Source organism: Notolepis coatsorum (assembly GCF_963971535.1).
Source record: "Notolepis coatsorum genome assembly, chromosome: 11".
NCBI lineage: Eukaryota > Metazoa > Chordata > Actinopteri > Aulopiformes > Paralepididae > Notolepis > Notolepis coatsorum.
Genome location: NC_140175.1, coordinates 90,643,756 through 90,662,512, shown reverse-complemented (window position 1 = coordinate 90,662,512; position 18,757 = coordinate 90,643,756). Strand labels below are relative to the sequence as shown.

The 18,757-nt window shown below is 45.3% G+C and overlaps 1 protein-coding gene across 1 annotated transcript; it reads right to left on the bottom strand.

Moving 5' to 3' along the window:
* Window positions 1–627: 627 nt before the first annotated feature.
* On the bottom strand, window positions 628–18,570 carry LOC311237185 (C3a anaphylatoxin chemotactic receptor-like; the record flags this gene model as incomplete). Its single annotated transcript, XM_084324994.1, has 4 exons — window positions 628–849; window positions 14,163–14,506; window positions 16,604–16,855; window positions 18,561–18,570. The coding sequence occupies 4 exons, from the start codon at window positions 18,568–18,570 to the stop codon at window positions 628–630; spliced, it is 828 nt and encodes a 275-aa protein (XP_084181120.1).
* Between the last annotated feature and the right edge of the window lie 187 nt (window positions 18,571–18,757).

Genomic DNA, 18,757 nt, shown 5'->3' with positions numbered 1-18,757 from the left:
GGGCCTGGTCTACAAGATACACTACACGACTAAGGTACCCATGTACATGTCAAAATACTTCCCAAAGGTCAGTGAATACCACGACCACAACACCAGAGGGAGCTCCACTAATCATGTTAAACCCAGATTCGGCTCAAACAAGGGACTAAACACGTTTAGCAATTATGCCACATCAATGTGGAACGCCCTACCCAAAGCTGTAAAGGAATGTGAATCACTACCCACTTTCAAAACCACTCTCAAAGAGCACCTACGGGAGACTGCAATTCGAAAATGGCCCCTGTAAATGTCCTAACCCAACCCCCTCCAATGTACAGTTACCCACCTACCCAACCTCCTCCAATGTACAGTTTTTCCCCCCTCAAATGTATATACTCTTTTTTTATACTCTTTTTGTATCACAAACAGTACTGTATTTGTAGATCTGGTATGTCATAAATATCTAGATGTAGCAGTACTGTATCTGTATGTCATATATGTTATGATTAATTGAAAGTGGGGGGACCCTGATGTAAACAAGACGAAAGTCTTTCTCTGGTCTGCATCCCCTTGAGCTGTACTCTGTGTATTGTACGCATTCTGCAATCTGTTAATAAGATTTTCAAACAATCACAGTGGCTGTTGGATCTAGTGGTCTTGTTTAGAGTACAGTGCCTTTTGCTCCTCCACAATATCCGTGCTCGTCGTTAAGGATGTGGCAGTGTTTTTCCTGCATTCGAGGAAGCCAGAGTTGGATTTCCGGGAAATCCTCTGAAGATGGGAAGCCATGGAGCGAGACGACGTAAACGACTGGCCGTCTTCCGCCAGGGCGCTCTCCAGGACGTGGCACACGGACTGCTTCAGCTTCTTCTGGAAGAGAGATGCTTCCACCTGCAGAACCACATCGTCCCGCAGGCTGAGCTCCCGCAGGCTGAGGTCCCGGACGCTTCCATTGGCTGATTTGGGTCACGTGACCGTCCCACCCAATGGCTGAATTGGAGTGTTGCACTGCGGGCATTGGCTTATTTGCAATGTAACAAACACTATGGTCCGTGAGGAACCATGATCTCCAACACATAGTTATTAGCTAACGTCAGCATAATAACGTTAATGTAAGGAGTAAGCCGGCCACTAAAAAGAAAACACACGCAGTGTTCTCAGACGAAAAGGATGAGCGGCACCACTCAACAAAAGAAAGTTTCGAGAGGAATGGAAGTTTGAAGATAGCAGTGTTTCAAGAGACTGGCTAGGCTTTTGATTGATTGATTGATTGAAAAGTGTATTAACAGATTGCAGAATGGGTACAGTACAGTACAGCTCAATACATACAATTGTTAAGGGGATGCAGACCAGAGAAAGACTTTCGTCTTGTTTACATCAGGGTCCCCCATTTTCAATTCATCATAACATATATGACATACATGACATACAGATAGACAGTACTGCTACATCTATACATTTATGACATATCAGATTTGCAAATACAGTACTGTTTGTGATACAAAAGTGTCCAGAAAAAGAGTGTATATACATTTGGCGTAGAAACTGTACATTGGAGGAGGTTGGGTGGGTGGGGTGTGGTTGGGTGGGTGGGTGAGGGCTGTACATTGGCGGTGGGGGGGGGGGGGGGGGGGGTTGGGTAGGGGACACACACATTTTACACTGTACATTGGAATACTGACAAAGCCTTACTTGGTAATTTACTGTACAACTAGGTTAGGACATTTGTAGGGGCCAGTTTCGAATTGCAGTCTCACGTAGGTGTTTTTTGAGAGTGTTTTTGAAAGTGGGTAGTGATTCACATTCCTTTACAGCTTTAGGTAGGGCGTTCCACATTGATGTGGCATAATTGCGAAACGTGTTTAGTCCTTTGTTTGAGCCGAATCTGGGTTTTACATGATTTGTGGAGCTCCCTCTGGTGTTGTGATCGTGGTATTCACTGACCTTTGGGAAGTATTTTGACATGTACATGGGTACCTTGGTCGCGTAGTGTATCTTGTAGACCAGGCCCATTGCAAGTTGCTGTACTCTGTCGTCTACTCTAAGCCATCCTAGGTTGACAAAGTGGGCAGGGGTGAGGTGGGTTCTAGGAGTCAGGTCAAGCAGTAGTCTGACTAGCTTGTTTTGAGATGTTTGTAATTTGTTTTTTAGTGCCTTTGAGGTGCTTTGGTACCATGAGGTGCAAGCATAGTCGTAGTACCCTTGAATGAGTGCTCCTGCTAGAGTCTTCAGGGTATTCTTGTTTACCAGAGAGGAGATCCGGTACAAGAATCGCGTTCGTTGGTTGACTTTTTTTATTACATTGGATGCCATTTTGTCACAGGAAAGATTAGCCTCTAGGATGGAACCCAGGTAGGTAATTTCATCTTTCCTTGTGATAATATTGTCACCCACTGTAACCGAGAAGCCGTCGGTCTTGCTGAGTTTGTTATTTGAACCGAAGAGAATGGACTCTGTTTTGCCCATGTGTAATGATAGTTTGTTGTCGGCGAGCCATATGCAGATTTTGCCTAGTTCCGAGCTGAGGGCTTTTTCAACCTGTAACTTGTTCTTGTCAGAGACCAGCAGGGCTGAGTCGTCCGCAAACAGGAACAAGTTGCTACAGTATGATGCGGGGGCTGTAGACTGTGGTGAGTTGTTAACTTGTTCCGTGTTCCGCAACTATGTCAAAAAGAAAAACAGAAACAACACATTTGTCATTGTCGTGTTACTTCACAGTACAAATATGTGAGTCCTCTGCTGTGGTTGTGAGCAGGGCCGCCTCAGGGGGTGTGCGAGCAGTGCGGTCGCACAGGGCCTCGCGGGAAGGGGGGCCTCGCAAAAAAAAAAAAAAAAAAAAAAAAAAAAAAAAAAATTATTAATTTTTTTTATTATTATTTTTTTTTATTATTATTTTTTATTATTTTTTTTTTTTTTTGCGAGGCCCCCCTTCCCGCGAGGCCCTTTTTCATCACAGACCTAAAATCTAGTTTTGCTTATATGCTTATATATTTCACATTAGACACGTTTGTAGAATGTGTCTGACTTGTTCCTGGGTCTGCAGTCCTGCAGCTGCAGACATACTCACTATTGGAGCTCAGCCTCTGGGGTTCTGCAGCAGCATTGGTTTCAACGAAGGGAGTGGTTTTACTTACATCATGTGTAGACAGTACGCCGGCAGCGTGAGTCGGCTGCGTTTGACATTTTTGCGCGTGCAGCTTTTGACTATGCTTAGTTATGCCCAATAGCCAAGACGAAGAAAGAGGTCGGTCATTATCAGTCGGTCGGTCACCAACCAAGGAACGTTGACGAAAGGCCTCTCGCTAGCGGGACAAATGGCCGGAGCCTTTCGGTATAGCCATGTCGGCTAGTAGCTAGCTTAGCTAAATGCTAACTAGCGTTAGCTAACCAGGCGAGGCGAGTGGATGTCTTTTCAAAAGAAGGAGAAGAGAACTTGTGAGCAGATAAATCTGTTAGGCAGCAATACGCCGAAATTACACCGTGGGGCCAAGAAAGTATCCTTCCACGTTGATACTGCGTTATGGTGAGTCAACTTATGATTATGTACCCGCCGTGGATCTGAGTCACCTGACCCTATCTCTCTTTCTCTCTTGGAGCCAAACTGGTCTAGCTAATACTACTAGTAGCTAACTGTGTGAGCTAACTGTTAGCCAGTTAGCTGTTTAGCGTCAGCTGGGAACGTTCGTTTGATGCTATCAGTTAGCCTTGAGAATAGCAGGCCCTTTGACAGAAGATGTAGTCGGGCCTGCACCATGACAAGGCTCTGGCCAGTGGCCATAGCTTCTTTTTGTCCCGCCAGCGAGAGGCCTTTCGTCAACGTGGAGACCTTGCGGCCTTTCGCCCAGCGTTCATCGTGCAGGTAACTTGGATTAATGAAAATGTCATGATGACATTACCCCACTCTTCCTTCCTTCCCCTCCCGAATGTTTTGTTAATAACGATGTTTTTTTCCAGGCAAAACATATGCTACTTCACAACATTTGGAGATACGACATGTGCTGTGTGTGAATGGTCGTTTGTGTAGCCACGTTGTGTGTGTCACGTGGCCTGGTGTCACAGTACCTGGCTAGCCTATTTAGCTGATGTCGGCCATTGGCTCCTTGCTGCTTTGGTTTCTCTGTTGACCCTCTTCTTGTTGGATTTAAGTGTTGATCTTTGTCCTTTTGAATCTCTCATACATGCTATAGTCTCTCTCTAACACACACACACACATGACAAACACACATGTTCTCTCTCTCTCTCTCTCTCTCTCTTTCTAACACACACAGTCTGCCTATGGCGGCCTTTCTCGATGGCTAGGCTGTGCTCAAGGATCTTCAGTCACAGTGCTCAGGTATTCTGCCACTGTGTACTCTCTGTTTAGGGCCAAATAGCATTTCAATTTCTTTCCAATGTGTCTCTCTCTCTCTCTCTCTCTGTACACTGTATATTGACTGTAGAACGGGAGCTCTCTCTCGCTCTCTCTTTTGCTATATGTTGACTGTATCATGCCCCGCCTCGGGCAGCGCTATTATTTAAGAATATGTTGACTGTATAAAAAAAAAAAAAAAAAAAAAAAAATATATATATATATATATATATATATATATATAATTTTTTTTTTTTTTTTTTTTTACCTTGGGGGGGGGGGGGGGGGGGGGGGCCTCGCGTTAAATCTCGCACAGGGCCTCGCATTTCTCCCAGGCGGCCCTGGTTGTGAGTATCCTTTATTAGCTTAACTTCGTAGCAACATCACACAGGTGTATCTGTAGACGGTCTCCTCCCCACTGTATATTCTCTCCCCACCGTATGTATCTTTTTTCTCCCACCCACCCTAATGTACAGTCTCCTCCCCATCATAATGTATATAATCTCTGTTAGGATCTATGGGTAACAGTACTGTATATTTGCATATCGTATATGTCACAAATGTAACATTACTATATACCTGTACGTATGTCATGTATGTCCCTATGCCATAAATGTTGTGTATGTCATAAATGTCACTATGAATTGAAAATGGGGGACCCTGATGTAAACAAGACAAACGTCTTTCTCTGGTCTGCATCCCCTTAACAATTGTGTGTATTGAGCCGTACTGTATTGTACCCATTCTGCAATCTGTTAAATATTGATTGATTGTTATAACAGATTGCAGAATGGGTACAATACAGTACAGCTCAATACACACAATTGTTAAGGGGTTGCAGACCAGAGAAAGACTTTCCTCTTGTTTACATCAGGGTCCCCCATTTTCAATTCATAACATATATGACATACATGACATACAGATAGATAATACTGCTACATCTATACATTTATGACACCAGATTTACAAATACAGTATTGTTTGTGATACAATAGAGTCTAAAAAAGAGTATATACATTTGACGAAGAAACTGTACATTGGAGGAGGTTGGGTAGGTTGGGTGGAGGGGGGGGGGACTGTACATTGGAGGTGGTTGGGCGGGGAAGGGTTGGGTAGGCGGGGTGGGGGGGTAACTGTACATTGGATTATCGACGAAACCGAAACAAGTAGGCTCCCTTAAAACGCCAACGCTATTCAAAATAAATACAGTGGAGGTTAAAATAAGAATATGACTTGGCCTGAAAAAAAGTTCAGTCAGGAGATTTTTTTTTGCTTTAATCCCTGCATATATGCTTACCACTTGTATCTATTGCTATGTCCGCCCACTACAATCACACGAGCTGTCTAACGCCTGTCCCGTCTCCCTGTCCCCCTGTGAGTTGCTGTCCTGGAGTGCTGACCGGAGTGTCGGACGTCCCATGATGAAGGCCGGGAAGATGCGACCCTCTCTGCGTGCCCTCCTGTCTCCGGAGGTCTCGTAGTGGTGACTGGAGTGCTGGACGTCCCGCGATGATGTCGGGGAGGTCGCGACCCTCTCTGCCTGTCTCCGACTGTCTCTGAGCAATGACCGGAGTGTTGAATGTCCCGTGATTAAGACGGGGAGGACGCGACCCTCTTTGCACCGCCCCTGTGCCTCAAATAGATTCGCTATCAGCTCTATCTTCAATCTTTCAAAATGTTCAGTTGCTATCGCTATCAGCTCTATCTTTAATCTTTCAAAATGTTCAGTTGCTATTGCATGCACTCATCTGTGTTCACTAACAGTTGGTAAGCATGCCCTCAAGTGTGTAGTCTGCAACACTACTATTACCGACATCTAAGAAGGGAGATCCCCCCCCTTGAATGGCCCTTCTAAGGTCTGCCTGTGGAGCATTTTTCCCTATTGTTAGGTTTTAGTGAGTTTTTCCTTACCTTCGCGTGGGGTATGTCTGGGAGTGCTTGCATTCTTTCATTTATTTGCATTTATTTTAAATTTGTTGGACCTTATGGTGTTCTTGTTCTGTTCTTGACTTATTATGTTTTCTTCTTGACTTGTTTAAAGAAGACATGTACATCCCTTCACGCCCTGGCACCTCAGTACCTCACTGACCTCCTCCACCCCTACACTCAGTCACGGTCCCTGCGATCCACGGACACTGGTCAGCTCTCCATCCCCCGAACCAGACTACGGACGTTCGGGGACAGAGCTTTCAGTGTGGCAGCTCCCACCCTCTGGAACTCCCTCCCCGCAGAACTCCGCACCGCCCCAACTCTGGACTCATTTCAAAATCTGCTCAAAACCCACCTCTTCAACCTGGCCTTCAACCCCTAACTTTCTCACTTTATATGTATATGTTGTGTCTGTCCACTATGTTTGTTAATTTGTTATCTCCCCCCCCCCACCCCCCCTTATGTAAAGCGACCTTGGGTCCTTTGAAAGGCGCTATATAAAACGTAAAAAGTATTATTATTATTATTATTATTATTATTATGTACGGCCCATGGGGACATTAACGTGTGTTGTCGGGCCTTATAAATAATTTGATTTGATTTGCTATTGCATGCACTCATCTGTGTTTCACTACACACATGAGTGCATGCTTACCAACTGTCCGTCTGCAACACTACTATCACTGACATCTAAGAAGGGAGATCCCCCCTTGAATGGCCCTTCTAAGGTTTCTCACCTCCACACTGCCTGTGGAGCATTTTCTTTCCTATTGCTAGGTTTTAGTGAGTTTTTCCTTACCTTCGCGTGGGGTATGTCTGGGAGTGTTGCATTCATTTATTTTGCAAATAATTTACTATTTCATCTTCTCATTTTATATTTAAAATTACTGCTACTACTTATTGTTATCATTCTTGTTTTCATTGTTGTGCACTGTTGAGTCTGAGCTCGAAATACAAAAATGTCATTACATGCGTTGTGTATTTGACAAGTAAAGAACTTGAACTCATTTTATGCCTGTCTTTTTATAAAACATTTTACTGCTGTTTTTATGTTTTTTTAAATGTTTTTATTAAGGATCTCCATTAGCTGGTGCCATGTGTTAGATGTTCCGATGATCCCAGTGAGTGATGGCTATACGATAGTGTCCTGCGTTGTGTACTTTTTTAATGATCCCTCTGGTGTGCTCCCGGAAACATCTGATAATCCCAGGCAGAATGAACACCTCACACGATTCAGTTGACAATCATCAAGGAGAACATTTATTCAACCAGACAGGGTAGTTTTACAGGAATAATGTGGTCTTCCTTGACATACGCAGCAGCTTGTGATAAGGTCCGGTGATTTAAAGTTCATTTGATAAAGTCCGTTAATAAAAGTCCAATTGATCAGCTCCTCATAATCCTCTCTCTCTCTCTCTCGTTCCGTTATTCCTCAACTGAAGATGAATCACCCCCCCCCCCACCTCCTCCTGCTCTCCATCCTTATCTTAGGAATGCTGTTGTGACTGCTAGGCACCGTCGCCTAGCGACCTGCTCCAGTCTTGCCCTACTTACACTATCTGAGGAGAGGGGTCACACCTCTTCTCTGCCATGCAGAGAGTGACTGTTTTGCCCATCAACATTAATTCATATTATAATCACAGACGAATCACCACAATTCTTCAGTCCCTCCTTTTGATTCGACAGAACATATGTTCACTTGATTATACAGGATTAATTATTCCCCTAAATTATACCAGGGTTAATCAATAGATTCCCCAGGAAAACCCTCATGTTAACTCCCTGTGGCTGACGTGTAGATTGATTGGTGGACCCCGGAACGACCTCACCTCTCTAAATGGAGAACCCTGTCCCGTCCCCCCGTTTTGTGGAAAGACCGGATAGCACTCTAGAGCCTAACTGCACTCTCACGGTCTGGACCTTGATTGTCACTAAAGGGTTTATCAATCAACACACACAACACTCCACATGGTCGTTGACTCTGGTTATCTTCCCGCTCGATCTCCGGATGATCCCTGGATTGTCTCTGGATCGTGCCCTCCTGTGCCCCACCCCTCCGGTCGCCGCCGTCTTCCACTTGGCCCAACCCGTCCACCGTCCGTAGGTCTCCGGACTCGTCTCCTCCAATGGTCTCGGCCCCCGCCCGTCCACGGTCCGTAGGTCTGCCTGGACTCGTCTTCTTCAATGGTCCTGTGGACACAGAATGGAGGAACAGGGAGTCTCTTTCCGATGGGGAAAACCGGGAATTCCCACTCCCCCCCCCCCCCCCCCCGTCTCTCTCCGAGACCGTCTGATTGTCACATTGATCTTATATAGGTTTCTTAACTAATCATCTCATTTTAAACTCAAAACATTTCATTTCATTTCATTTCATTTTTTTTTTTTTTTTTAATAATCACCCAAAGATTTTTTTTTTTTTTTTTTTTTTTGACAATAAAAATTGAAAATCACACCAAACAATAATCACACCAAACACACCATCATTCTACACTCCCCACTCTTTCCCCCTCCCCCTCCTTTTTCTCAACACCTTTACCTGTCCTACCTCGGGGTCACCCCCGTCCTTCCCGGCGTGACACGACTGCAGCTCCCGATACCCACTCCGCGCAACTCTATCTTCGTCCCACGGTTGACCCCCAGCGCGCGCCAGTTCTTTCTGGTGACCGTGTCTTCTCCTAACCACGCCCTCTATTGAGGTGTTGAAAAAAAAGGGGGGACCCAACCCCCTGACTCCACCCCTCCCATCTCCTAAAACTACATGTCGATGGTCGGTGTGTCAACTAGCTTACAATGACTCCCATGGATCCAATTGGGCCTCCCCGCCACCTTCACCGCACTCCCGGTGATCAACAGAAACTGATACGGCCCCTCCCATTTAGCCTCCAGCAACACGTCTCGATCCGCCAGGGGGAGGGACGTCAACCTCTGACAATCCTGTAAGTCCCGGAGGGTCAGCCCGGTCCCCAGAGGGAGGGACGTGGCCCCTGTGGCCGCTGCTGGCTGTGCCCTGGCTGCTGCGGGTTGTACTCGTGGTCTGGGGCGGCGGCCGTCTACGTCACACTCGCGTGCTATATGGCCCATCCTCCCACAGCTGTAGCACGACCCCCACTCCCAGTGGAACCCCTCTGGGCCCGCCCTCCCACCCCCCGGCCAATCATCAGGATAGGTTGCGGCGTCCGGCTTTCCGGTCAACACTCGAACCTTTGGCTCTGCGGCCTCCTTCATGATCTGCAGATCTCTGTCTAACCTACTCAGCGCATCCACTATGGCTCCATCGCCTGCCCGCCCCCAGGTGGGAGTGGACATAATTAAGCCGTTTCGCAGCCGAGGTGCCACGGCTGGCACAAACGTTTGAGTCGACCCTGGGCACTGTTTTTCCCTGATATTAGCTTCTGGAATATCATCCCTGACCGCATCCCAACCTGCGTCGAGGTCCTGCCCCTCCCCTCCCAGTGCAGTGGTGATAACCCTGGTCAGATCCTGTCTCTCTCTCGTGGAGAGACGATGACTGAGAATGGCCAGGGCATCCCATGGGTGAAGGGAATAAATCCCTTTTAATTTATTAAATTCATCCCATGTCCCCAAGCCAGCGGTGCGGGGATGACGCACCTTCTCACACCACCTCTCAATATATTCTGGTTTGGCCGGAACATAAGAGGTGTGCACTACTCGCTCTCCAGCTACCGTCTTGGGCCGATGTATCTTCAATGGCCGCAAACTTTTGGGTTGTGAAGAGGAAGGTCCCTCTCCTTCCTCTGATTCATCACTACTATCCTCAAAGATATTCAAATTGAGGGCCTCGAGAGGCTTAGAGTCCCCTGCTCCCTTTTGCTCCCCTTCCACGCCCCCAGAGGGAGCCAGATCTCTCCCCTGCCTCCCATCAGCCCCCTGCACCATCCCGCTTTCACCACTGGAGGGAGCCGGAGATCCACCCCGTGCCCCTCCTTCACCCGGCTCTACCGTCTGGGGAGGCACGCCTGTCCTCCCAGCCCCATTATTGTGGTGACGAATGGTTTCCGCCTGTCTCTCAAACTCCTGCTGTAATCTCAGCAGATTTCCAGCCTGCGTTTGCCTGATGTCGTCCAGGGCACGAACCTTCAAAAACCCCTCTGATTCAAGACGCGCAATCTCGACCATATGGCGTCGCACCTGGCCCAAAATCTCTCGCATAGTTCTCTTTTTTTGGTTCTGCATGACTTCAAAAGTGCGATCCAAGTCTATGTCTAGAGTGGGAAATAAAATTAAAAGAAGAATACTCTTATCCAAAAAAAGAAAACCACACTGCACCAGCAAAAACCGCAGTTGCCGATGACTTATTAGAAAAACTCTTACACACAACAGAGCTGTCCGTCGCCCTATACCCTACGGGGCTGTCTCCGTCGCCCTGGAGCTGTACGTTGCTCTATACCCTACGGGGCTGTCCGTCGCCCTGGAGCTGTCACGTCGCTCTATACCCTACGGGGCTGTCTACCGTCGCCCTGGAGCTGTCACCGTCGCTCTATACCCTACGGGGCTGTCTACCGTCGCCCTGGAGCTGTCCACGTCGCTCTATACTACACACGGGGCTGTCTACGTCGCCTCCCGTCTCGTTAAACTCAACCAAAAATAACAAGGAAAACCTCTGTCTTCACAAACTTCAACATTCATCAAGTCTTATGATCACAATGGGTTATTTATTTTACGTGTGCTTGTTCACAATGCTTATCTTTGTGTTGGCATGTGAGATTAAGCCCATAAATCAGCTTACGTTTAGAATTCTGGCTTCCTCCCACGCAGCAACATCCGGGTCACGGCACCAAGTTTGTTAGATGTTCCGATGATCCCAGTGAGTGATGGCTATACGATAGTGTCCTGCGTTGTGTACTTTTTTAATGATCCCTCTGGTGTGCTCCCGGAAACATCTGATAATCCCAGGCAGAATGAACACCTCACACGATTCAGTTGACAATCATCAAGGAGAACATTTATTCAACCAGACAGGGTAGTTTTACAGGAATAATGTGGTCTTCCTTGACATACGCAGCAGCTTGTGATAAGGTCCGGTGATTTAAAGTTCATTTGATAAAGTCCGTTAATAAAAGTCCAATTGATCAGCTCCTCATAATCCTCTCTCTCTCTCTCTCGTTCCGTTATTCCTCAACTGAAGATGAATCACCCCCCCCCCCCACCTCCTCCTGCTCTCCATCCTTATCTTAGGAATGCTGTTGTGACTGCTAGGCACCGTCGCCTAGCGACCTGCTCCAGTCTTGCCCTACTTACACTATCTGAGGAGAGGGGTCACACCTCTTCTCTGCCATGCAGAGAGTGACTGTTTTGCCCATCAACATTAATTCATATTATAATCACAGACGAATCACCACAATTCTTCACATGGCTCCCAGCTAGTCTTCCTGTGGTCCACACAACACAATACATAAAACAGTTAATGCATAGATCAATACAAAAGTTAAAAACAAGGATTTAGTAGCAAATAAGATACTTTCACAGATGCTATAGATAGAAATAAAAAACTAAACAATTAACAAAACATACAATAAATATCCATTTTTAAAGATACAAAATGAGAACTTGTAGGCTAGCAAAAACCCATACACAAATGCAATACACATTAAGGCAACAGCTGTAATTGAGTTTTTAGTTTTGTTTTTAAAAATCGATTTACTAAAAGTGTATAGATAACTAGGTAGGTTGTTCCAGAGTGTTATGCACCTATAAATAAAAGACCGCTTTAAAGCATTGGTTCTAGGACGAGGGAGTACAAACTGACCATTTCTGGCCCCTCTTGTATTATGGTCTTGTATAGAGCTTCTGTAAACAAGTTGCTCAAACACAAAATATGGAGTCTTGCTGTTAATGAATGATTTACACAATACAAATGAGTTAGACGATAACCTTTTTTCAACTGTGAGCCAGGAGAGACCAGCATGCATACGGTTGACATTGGACCTTAGTGAGCAACCCAAAGCCAACCGTGCTGCCCTGTTCTGTAGTCTCCTCACCTTTGGTGGCAGATGACCAGATCACAGAACAATAATCAACATGACACAGGACTAGACTCTGGATAATCTGACGTAGAAGAGGACGATCAACAAAAGAAGCACATTTTCTAACAATGCCTACAGCTCTTCCCATCTTTGAGACAATGTTAGTGATGTGGTTTGACCAAAATAGAGTACTATCCAGTGTCACTCCAAGGAGCTTAATGCTTTCAACTTGCTTAACTATGGAGTTGCATGAATTTCAAATAAGCTTTGGGTTACAAGACAACCCATGCCTCGATCCAAACACCATACTTTTTGTCTTAGAGATGTTCAGTACAAGCCTGTTAGCTACTATCCAATCATTCACATCATTAAGTTCTCTGCTCAGGACTTCATTAAGCATACCATTTGATGGACAAGCATAATACAAGGTGGAATCATCTGCATATTGGACCAATTTGGCATTCTTAGTAGCCCACGGTAGGTCATTGGTGAACACTGAGTAGAGCAGAGACCCTAGGGAGCTCCCCTGTGGAACACCACACTCCAAACTTCTACTACTAGATAGGCTGCCATTCACATAAACCTGCTGAGATCTGGAGGACAGATAACTGCATCCACATCAAAGCCAGGGGATTAAAACCATAGTTTATCAATCAAGAGAGAATGGTCAAGCACATCAAATGCAGCACTGAAATCTAAAAACACAGCTCCCACTATCATGGAGTTATCAATAGCTCTGAGCCAGTCGTCAGTCATCTGAACTAGAGCAGTCGATGTGGAGTGACCAGTTCTGTATGCATGTTGAGACTCTGTAGCCAGACTGTTAAACTGAAAATATTCTTGGATTTGTGCAAAAACACACTTTTCCATGATTTTGCTTAAAACTGGTAAAATGCTTATAGGTCTGGAGTTGCCCTCATTAAAAAATGATTTGGAGTCTTTGGGTAAAGGAGTAACCTTAGCCTCCTTCCATCTCTTTGGACATAGTCCCACTTGTATACATCTATTAATAATATGACACACTGGACTTAAAAGCTGTTCTTAAATCTTGAACTCTTGGCATGTATGGACCGGTATCTCCTCCCTGGGGGAAGGAGCTGAAAGAGGTGATGTGCTGGGTGAGACTGGTCCTTGATGATACACTTGGAGCAGTGGAGGCAGCGGGAGGTGAAGACGGAGGTGATGTTTGGTAGAGGAGTCCCGACGATCCTGCCTGCCGCCTTCACCACCCTCTGTAGAGCCTCTTGCTCTGCCTTTGTGCAGCTGGAGAACCACACAGACACACCGTAGGTCAGCACACTCTCTATAGTTACTGTCTGTACAATACTGCTGTAGGCCTATAATACTTATGTAAATAAGTAAGGCAATTGAAATATATCTGCAGTACAGCTCAATACACACAATTGTTAAGGGGATGCAGACCAGAGAAAGACTTCCGTCTTGTTTACATCAGGGTCCCCCATTTTCAATTCATCATAAATGTACAGTTCCCTCCCCCTTGTATATATTTACTGTATGTCACAAATGTAACAGTACTGCATGGTCTGCATCCCCTTAACAATTGTGTGTATTGAGCTGTACTGCATTCTGCAATCTGTTAATAAAGTTTTCAATCAATCAATCAATCAATCAATCAATCAATCAATCAATCAATCAATCAATCAATCAATCCGGGCCTGTGACGTCACTGTACCCATTCTGCAATCTGTTAATCAATCAATCAATCAATCCCGCAGTGCAACGTGACCCAAATCAGCCAATGCCTGCAGTGAAACACTCCAATTCAGCCATTGGGTGGGACGGTCACGTGACCCAAATCAGCCAATGGAAGCGTCCGGGACCTCAGCCTGCAGGAGCTCAGCCTGCGGGACCCCAGCCTGCTGGGCGATGTGGTTCTGCAGGTGGATACTATTGCTGGAAGACTGGAACTCGTCACACATGAAGACGTAGAGGACAGGGTTGATGCAGCTGTTGAAGAAGGCCAGGGCTGTGGACAGGGGAATACCCGCCATGCAGAGACCCCGAAGGGCCGGCTTGAACTGCATGAACTGAAACACGTGAAAGGGCATCCAGCAGACGAAGAAGGCGAGTATGAGGGAAATGATGATGCGGAGAGGCCTCTGGCTCTGCTTCTTGCCTTTCTGGAGGCGCCTGACGCGCACACCGATGGCAACATAAGAGGCTATTATTACTAAGAAGGGAATAGCAAAGCCTGCAACAAAGCGAAAGACTACGAGTATTGTCTTTAATTCTTGTGGATATGAGTCTGAAAATCCGCAATAGAACGTGCCGTTATGTGACGTAACTTCACGAGGAATGGCGTAAGGGAGATGCAAACGCACATGCAGTGGTGCAGTCCTAATATGGGAACTGGTAACACGCCACGCCACGCGCACGCGCGGGTACGTGCATGCGCACAGAACTGATTTATACACACACACACACGCAGGGGCGTAGCTGGGGGGGTAGCTTAGGATGATTCCAAGGGCCCAGCACTGGGGGGGGGGCCCAAAAAAAAAAAAAAAATCTTTTTTAATTTTTTTACTAGACATCACTCAGGTGTATTATTGATGCTCTCATTGATACTATGTTTGTTTCTTTGGCAATTTTTTTATTGATGAAAACGCATAATATGGTTTTGACCTATACATTCGGATCAGCAGTTCAGCACCTGCATTGTTGGTGGGTGAGCCTAGTAAAGGATGTCGCATTGCGTTCATCTTCAATGAATGGACCAATGCAATAGTCTACCAAAGCCCCCCCTCTCTCTCTATATATCTCACACACACACACACACACACACACACAGACACACACACACACACACACACACACACACACACACACACACACACACACACACACACACACACACACACACACTTCAGAAACAAACATAGTATCAATGAGAGCATCAATAATACACCTGAGTGATGTCTAGTAAAAAAAAAATACATCACTCAGGTGTATTATTGATGCTCTCATTGATACTATCTTTGTTTCTGAAGTGTGTGTGTGTGTGTGTGTGTGTGTGTGTGTGTGTGTGTGTGTGTGTGTGTGTGTGTGTGTGTGTGTGTGTGTGTGTGTGTGTGTGTGTGTGTGTGTGTGTGTGTGTGTGTGTGTGTGTGTGTGTGTGTGTGTGTGTGTGAGATATATAGAGAGAGAGGGGGGGCTTTGGTAGACTATTGCATTGGTCCATTCATTGAAGATGAACGCAATGCGACATCCTTTACTAGGCTCACCCACCAACAGTGCAGGTGCTGAACTGCTGATCCGAATGTATAGGTCAAAACCATATTATGCGTTTTCAATAAAAAAATGGCAAAAAAAAATTCCGCTTGCGCGCGCTCGCATTCACTGTGGGCCTACAAATACATTCTTTCATGGGGCCCAGAATCTGGAGCTACACCCCTGCACACACGCACGCACACACACACACAAGCGCATATGCAAGTGCAATCTTTCTATCATACAAGCTCTTCTTGCTCTCTATTTGTGTGAATGTGCGTGTGGAAAGCTGGCGCGCAGCACAGACGCTTGATTCAATATCATAAGCAGGTAGATGAATTGAAAATGGGGGACCCTGATGGAAACAAGACGAAAGTCTTTCTCAGGTCTGCATCCTCTTAACAATTGTATGTATTGAGCTGTACTGTACTGTACCCATTCTGCAATCTGTTAATAAACTTTTCAATCAATCAATCAATCAACCCCCATCACGAATTCCGAGCCACATTAGTATTCACCTCCACTGCCTGTGTCACACAGAATGAAGGGGGAGATGCATTCAGATAGCCAACACCCAGACACTTAGTCTACCTGTGCTTTTTGTTATGTAAAATGGTGGCCGCAGGGGCGGACCTAGCCCATTTGGCGCCCTAGACGAGATTCACCACTGCGCATAATGTAAAAATAATGGTTGCAGATATAGAGGTGGGCGCCAAAACTGCACAGAAAAAAAAAAAAAAAAAAAAAAAAAAAAAAAAAATTTAATATTTTTTTTTTTGGCGCCCCCCTCTGGGGGGCGCTCTAGGCGACCGCCTATATCGCCTGTAGGAAGGTCCGCCCCACCGTGGCCGGGTACTAGTCACAACGAATGGATACAGCGCATTTTTGTGCGCGCGTACACACGAGTACACATCCGTGCGCGATCGCGCGTACTTCTGCCTCAGTGATCTGGTAACACGGCGTGTAACCGGGTGTGACCGCGACTGCACCACTGCGCACATGCACTCGACTTCGCGAGGGGTTCGCTTGTTCTGTGCCACTGCCCACACCACCACCCATGTGGTCAGGAGGAATTTGCTGGCGAACATGTTAATCACAAGGATTAACCTCAAGTCTCCGAAAAGCCACTTGTAACCCTGGGACACGGAAACAATAGTGAAAATCAAGAAGGCTGTGAAGATGAAGTCAGCCAGGGCCAAGTTGAGAAACCAAATCGAGTTGACCGTTTTCTTCATCCGGCACCCCGTCACGTAGATGACAAGGCCATTGCCTAAATTGCCGGCCAACAATACCACACAGTAGATGACCAAACTGACGACATGCGCGGCGGGGAGAGAGGACGATCTGTTACTGCTGCCGTTGACGTCACCGGGATCGTTATATGAATCTACAAAAGAAAACAACATTCTTTTAGTTTAACAGTGTGAAGGTGGTATGCAAACCTGCTCTGCAGGGGTGTAAAAAGTACCCAGAAATTATACTTAAGTGAAAGTATGGGTACCGTCTCAAAATCGTACTCAAGTAAAAGTCAGAGTATCTGGCTCACACAGTAAAAACTTGTTTTTATTGCAAGGGATAGACCCGGGGTCTCAAACTCATTCCATCATGGGCCAAGTTTTTATTTTAAACTACACATTGCACCAGGTGAGTTAGTTGAAGAGGTGAGCCAATTAGTGAAATCATCAGCTGGTGTTTAGGCAAGGCTGTAATGAAACCAAGCATCACTTGGCCCACAATGGAATGTGTTCTGCAATAGACAATGCTGAAATTAAAGAACGGAGGACACTTTTTTTTACATTAAAATGATTTAATGCACTTCTCCATCTAATTTGGAATTCCTGCGTCCTCTTCATCACTTCATCACTCGTTTGTAGCTCGATTTGGTTTCTAAACACGTTTCGCAATTATGCCACATCAATGTGGAACGCCCTACCCACAGCCGTACATTTTTTTTAATCCCTACCCACCTTCAAAACCGCTCTCAAAGCACCTACGGGAGGCTGCAATTCTAAACTGGCCCCCGTAAATGTCCAAAAACCCACCCACCCACCCCTAATGTACAGTTTCCTCCCCCTCGTATGTATATATTTTCTGTTATAAGATCTCTGTTTAACAGTACTGTATATTTGCATATCTTGTATGTCACAAATGTAACAGTACTGTATACCTGTATGTCATGTATGTCATGATATATATCTGTATGTCATTATGAATTGAAAATAGGGGACCCTGATGTAAACAAGACGAAAGTCTTTCTCTGGTCTGCATCCCCTTAACAATTGTGTGTATTGAGCCGTACTGTATTGTACCCATTCTGCAAGCTTAAAGTTTTCAATCACTCAATCAATTGTCACTCTGACTGTCTATTCTTCTGATAGCAGGTGTTTAATCAAAGATCCCCACTTTCTAGTCTTGCACAAGGACCAATCAGCATGGGTATGGGTGGGTTAATTTCCCAATGATGGGGATTGAGTAAAAGTACAAGTATACAAACCTAATACTACTTGAGTAAAGTACAAATCCCCCAAAACAATACTTAAGTATTGTAACGAAGTACAATTACTCAAGTACTACCCCTGCTGCTAGTGGTTCATGATAATTTGTTGTTTGTTGACAACTGTAATGTAACGGTTTGGATTTGAGATTTTACCTCTCAAAGCAGTGAGCTATCTGAATTGCTGACAAATCCCTTTTTCCCTTGTCGGAGCTACTCTTTTTTTTTTTTTTAAGCATGTCGATTTGTCTATAATATCTTTTACATGGCAGTATAAACAGTTAAATGGTAGTAATCTCCAAATCCGATATTTATAATTACAATGCATACAGTCTGCAATTAAATGTTTTAAGAAGACTAAAAGCAGCAAGTAACAAAATGTAACAGTACTGTATACCTGTATGTCATGTCTAGGATAAGTCCTATTCTTTCAACTAAGCACTTTTATCAGAGTTAAATCATTCATTTTCAGATCAATTCTCCACAAATGAATTACACATTATTGTCATTTAGGCTGCAGTGACATATTTTAGATAACCACATCATATTCTCTTAATGTAAAGTTAGACAGGGGAAAAAAAATATAACTTTATCTCACCGTTCCCCATCTCTTTGTTTGTGTTGCAACACTCCTAAATGAGTTCAGTTGACCCGGTTATTATGATGAGCGCGGTGAATGCAAATGGCTAGGCAGGGTTGATGGAACTGATTGTAACCGCATCTCTTGCAATGATGACACAACTCGTCTTTGATGTTTACTGATTGGCTTTATTTCCGTTCGAAGAGAACATCTTT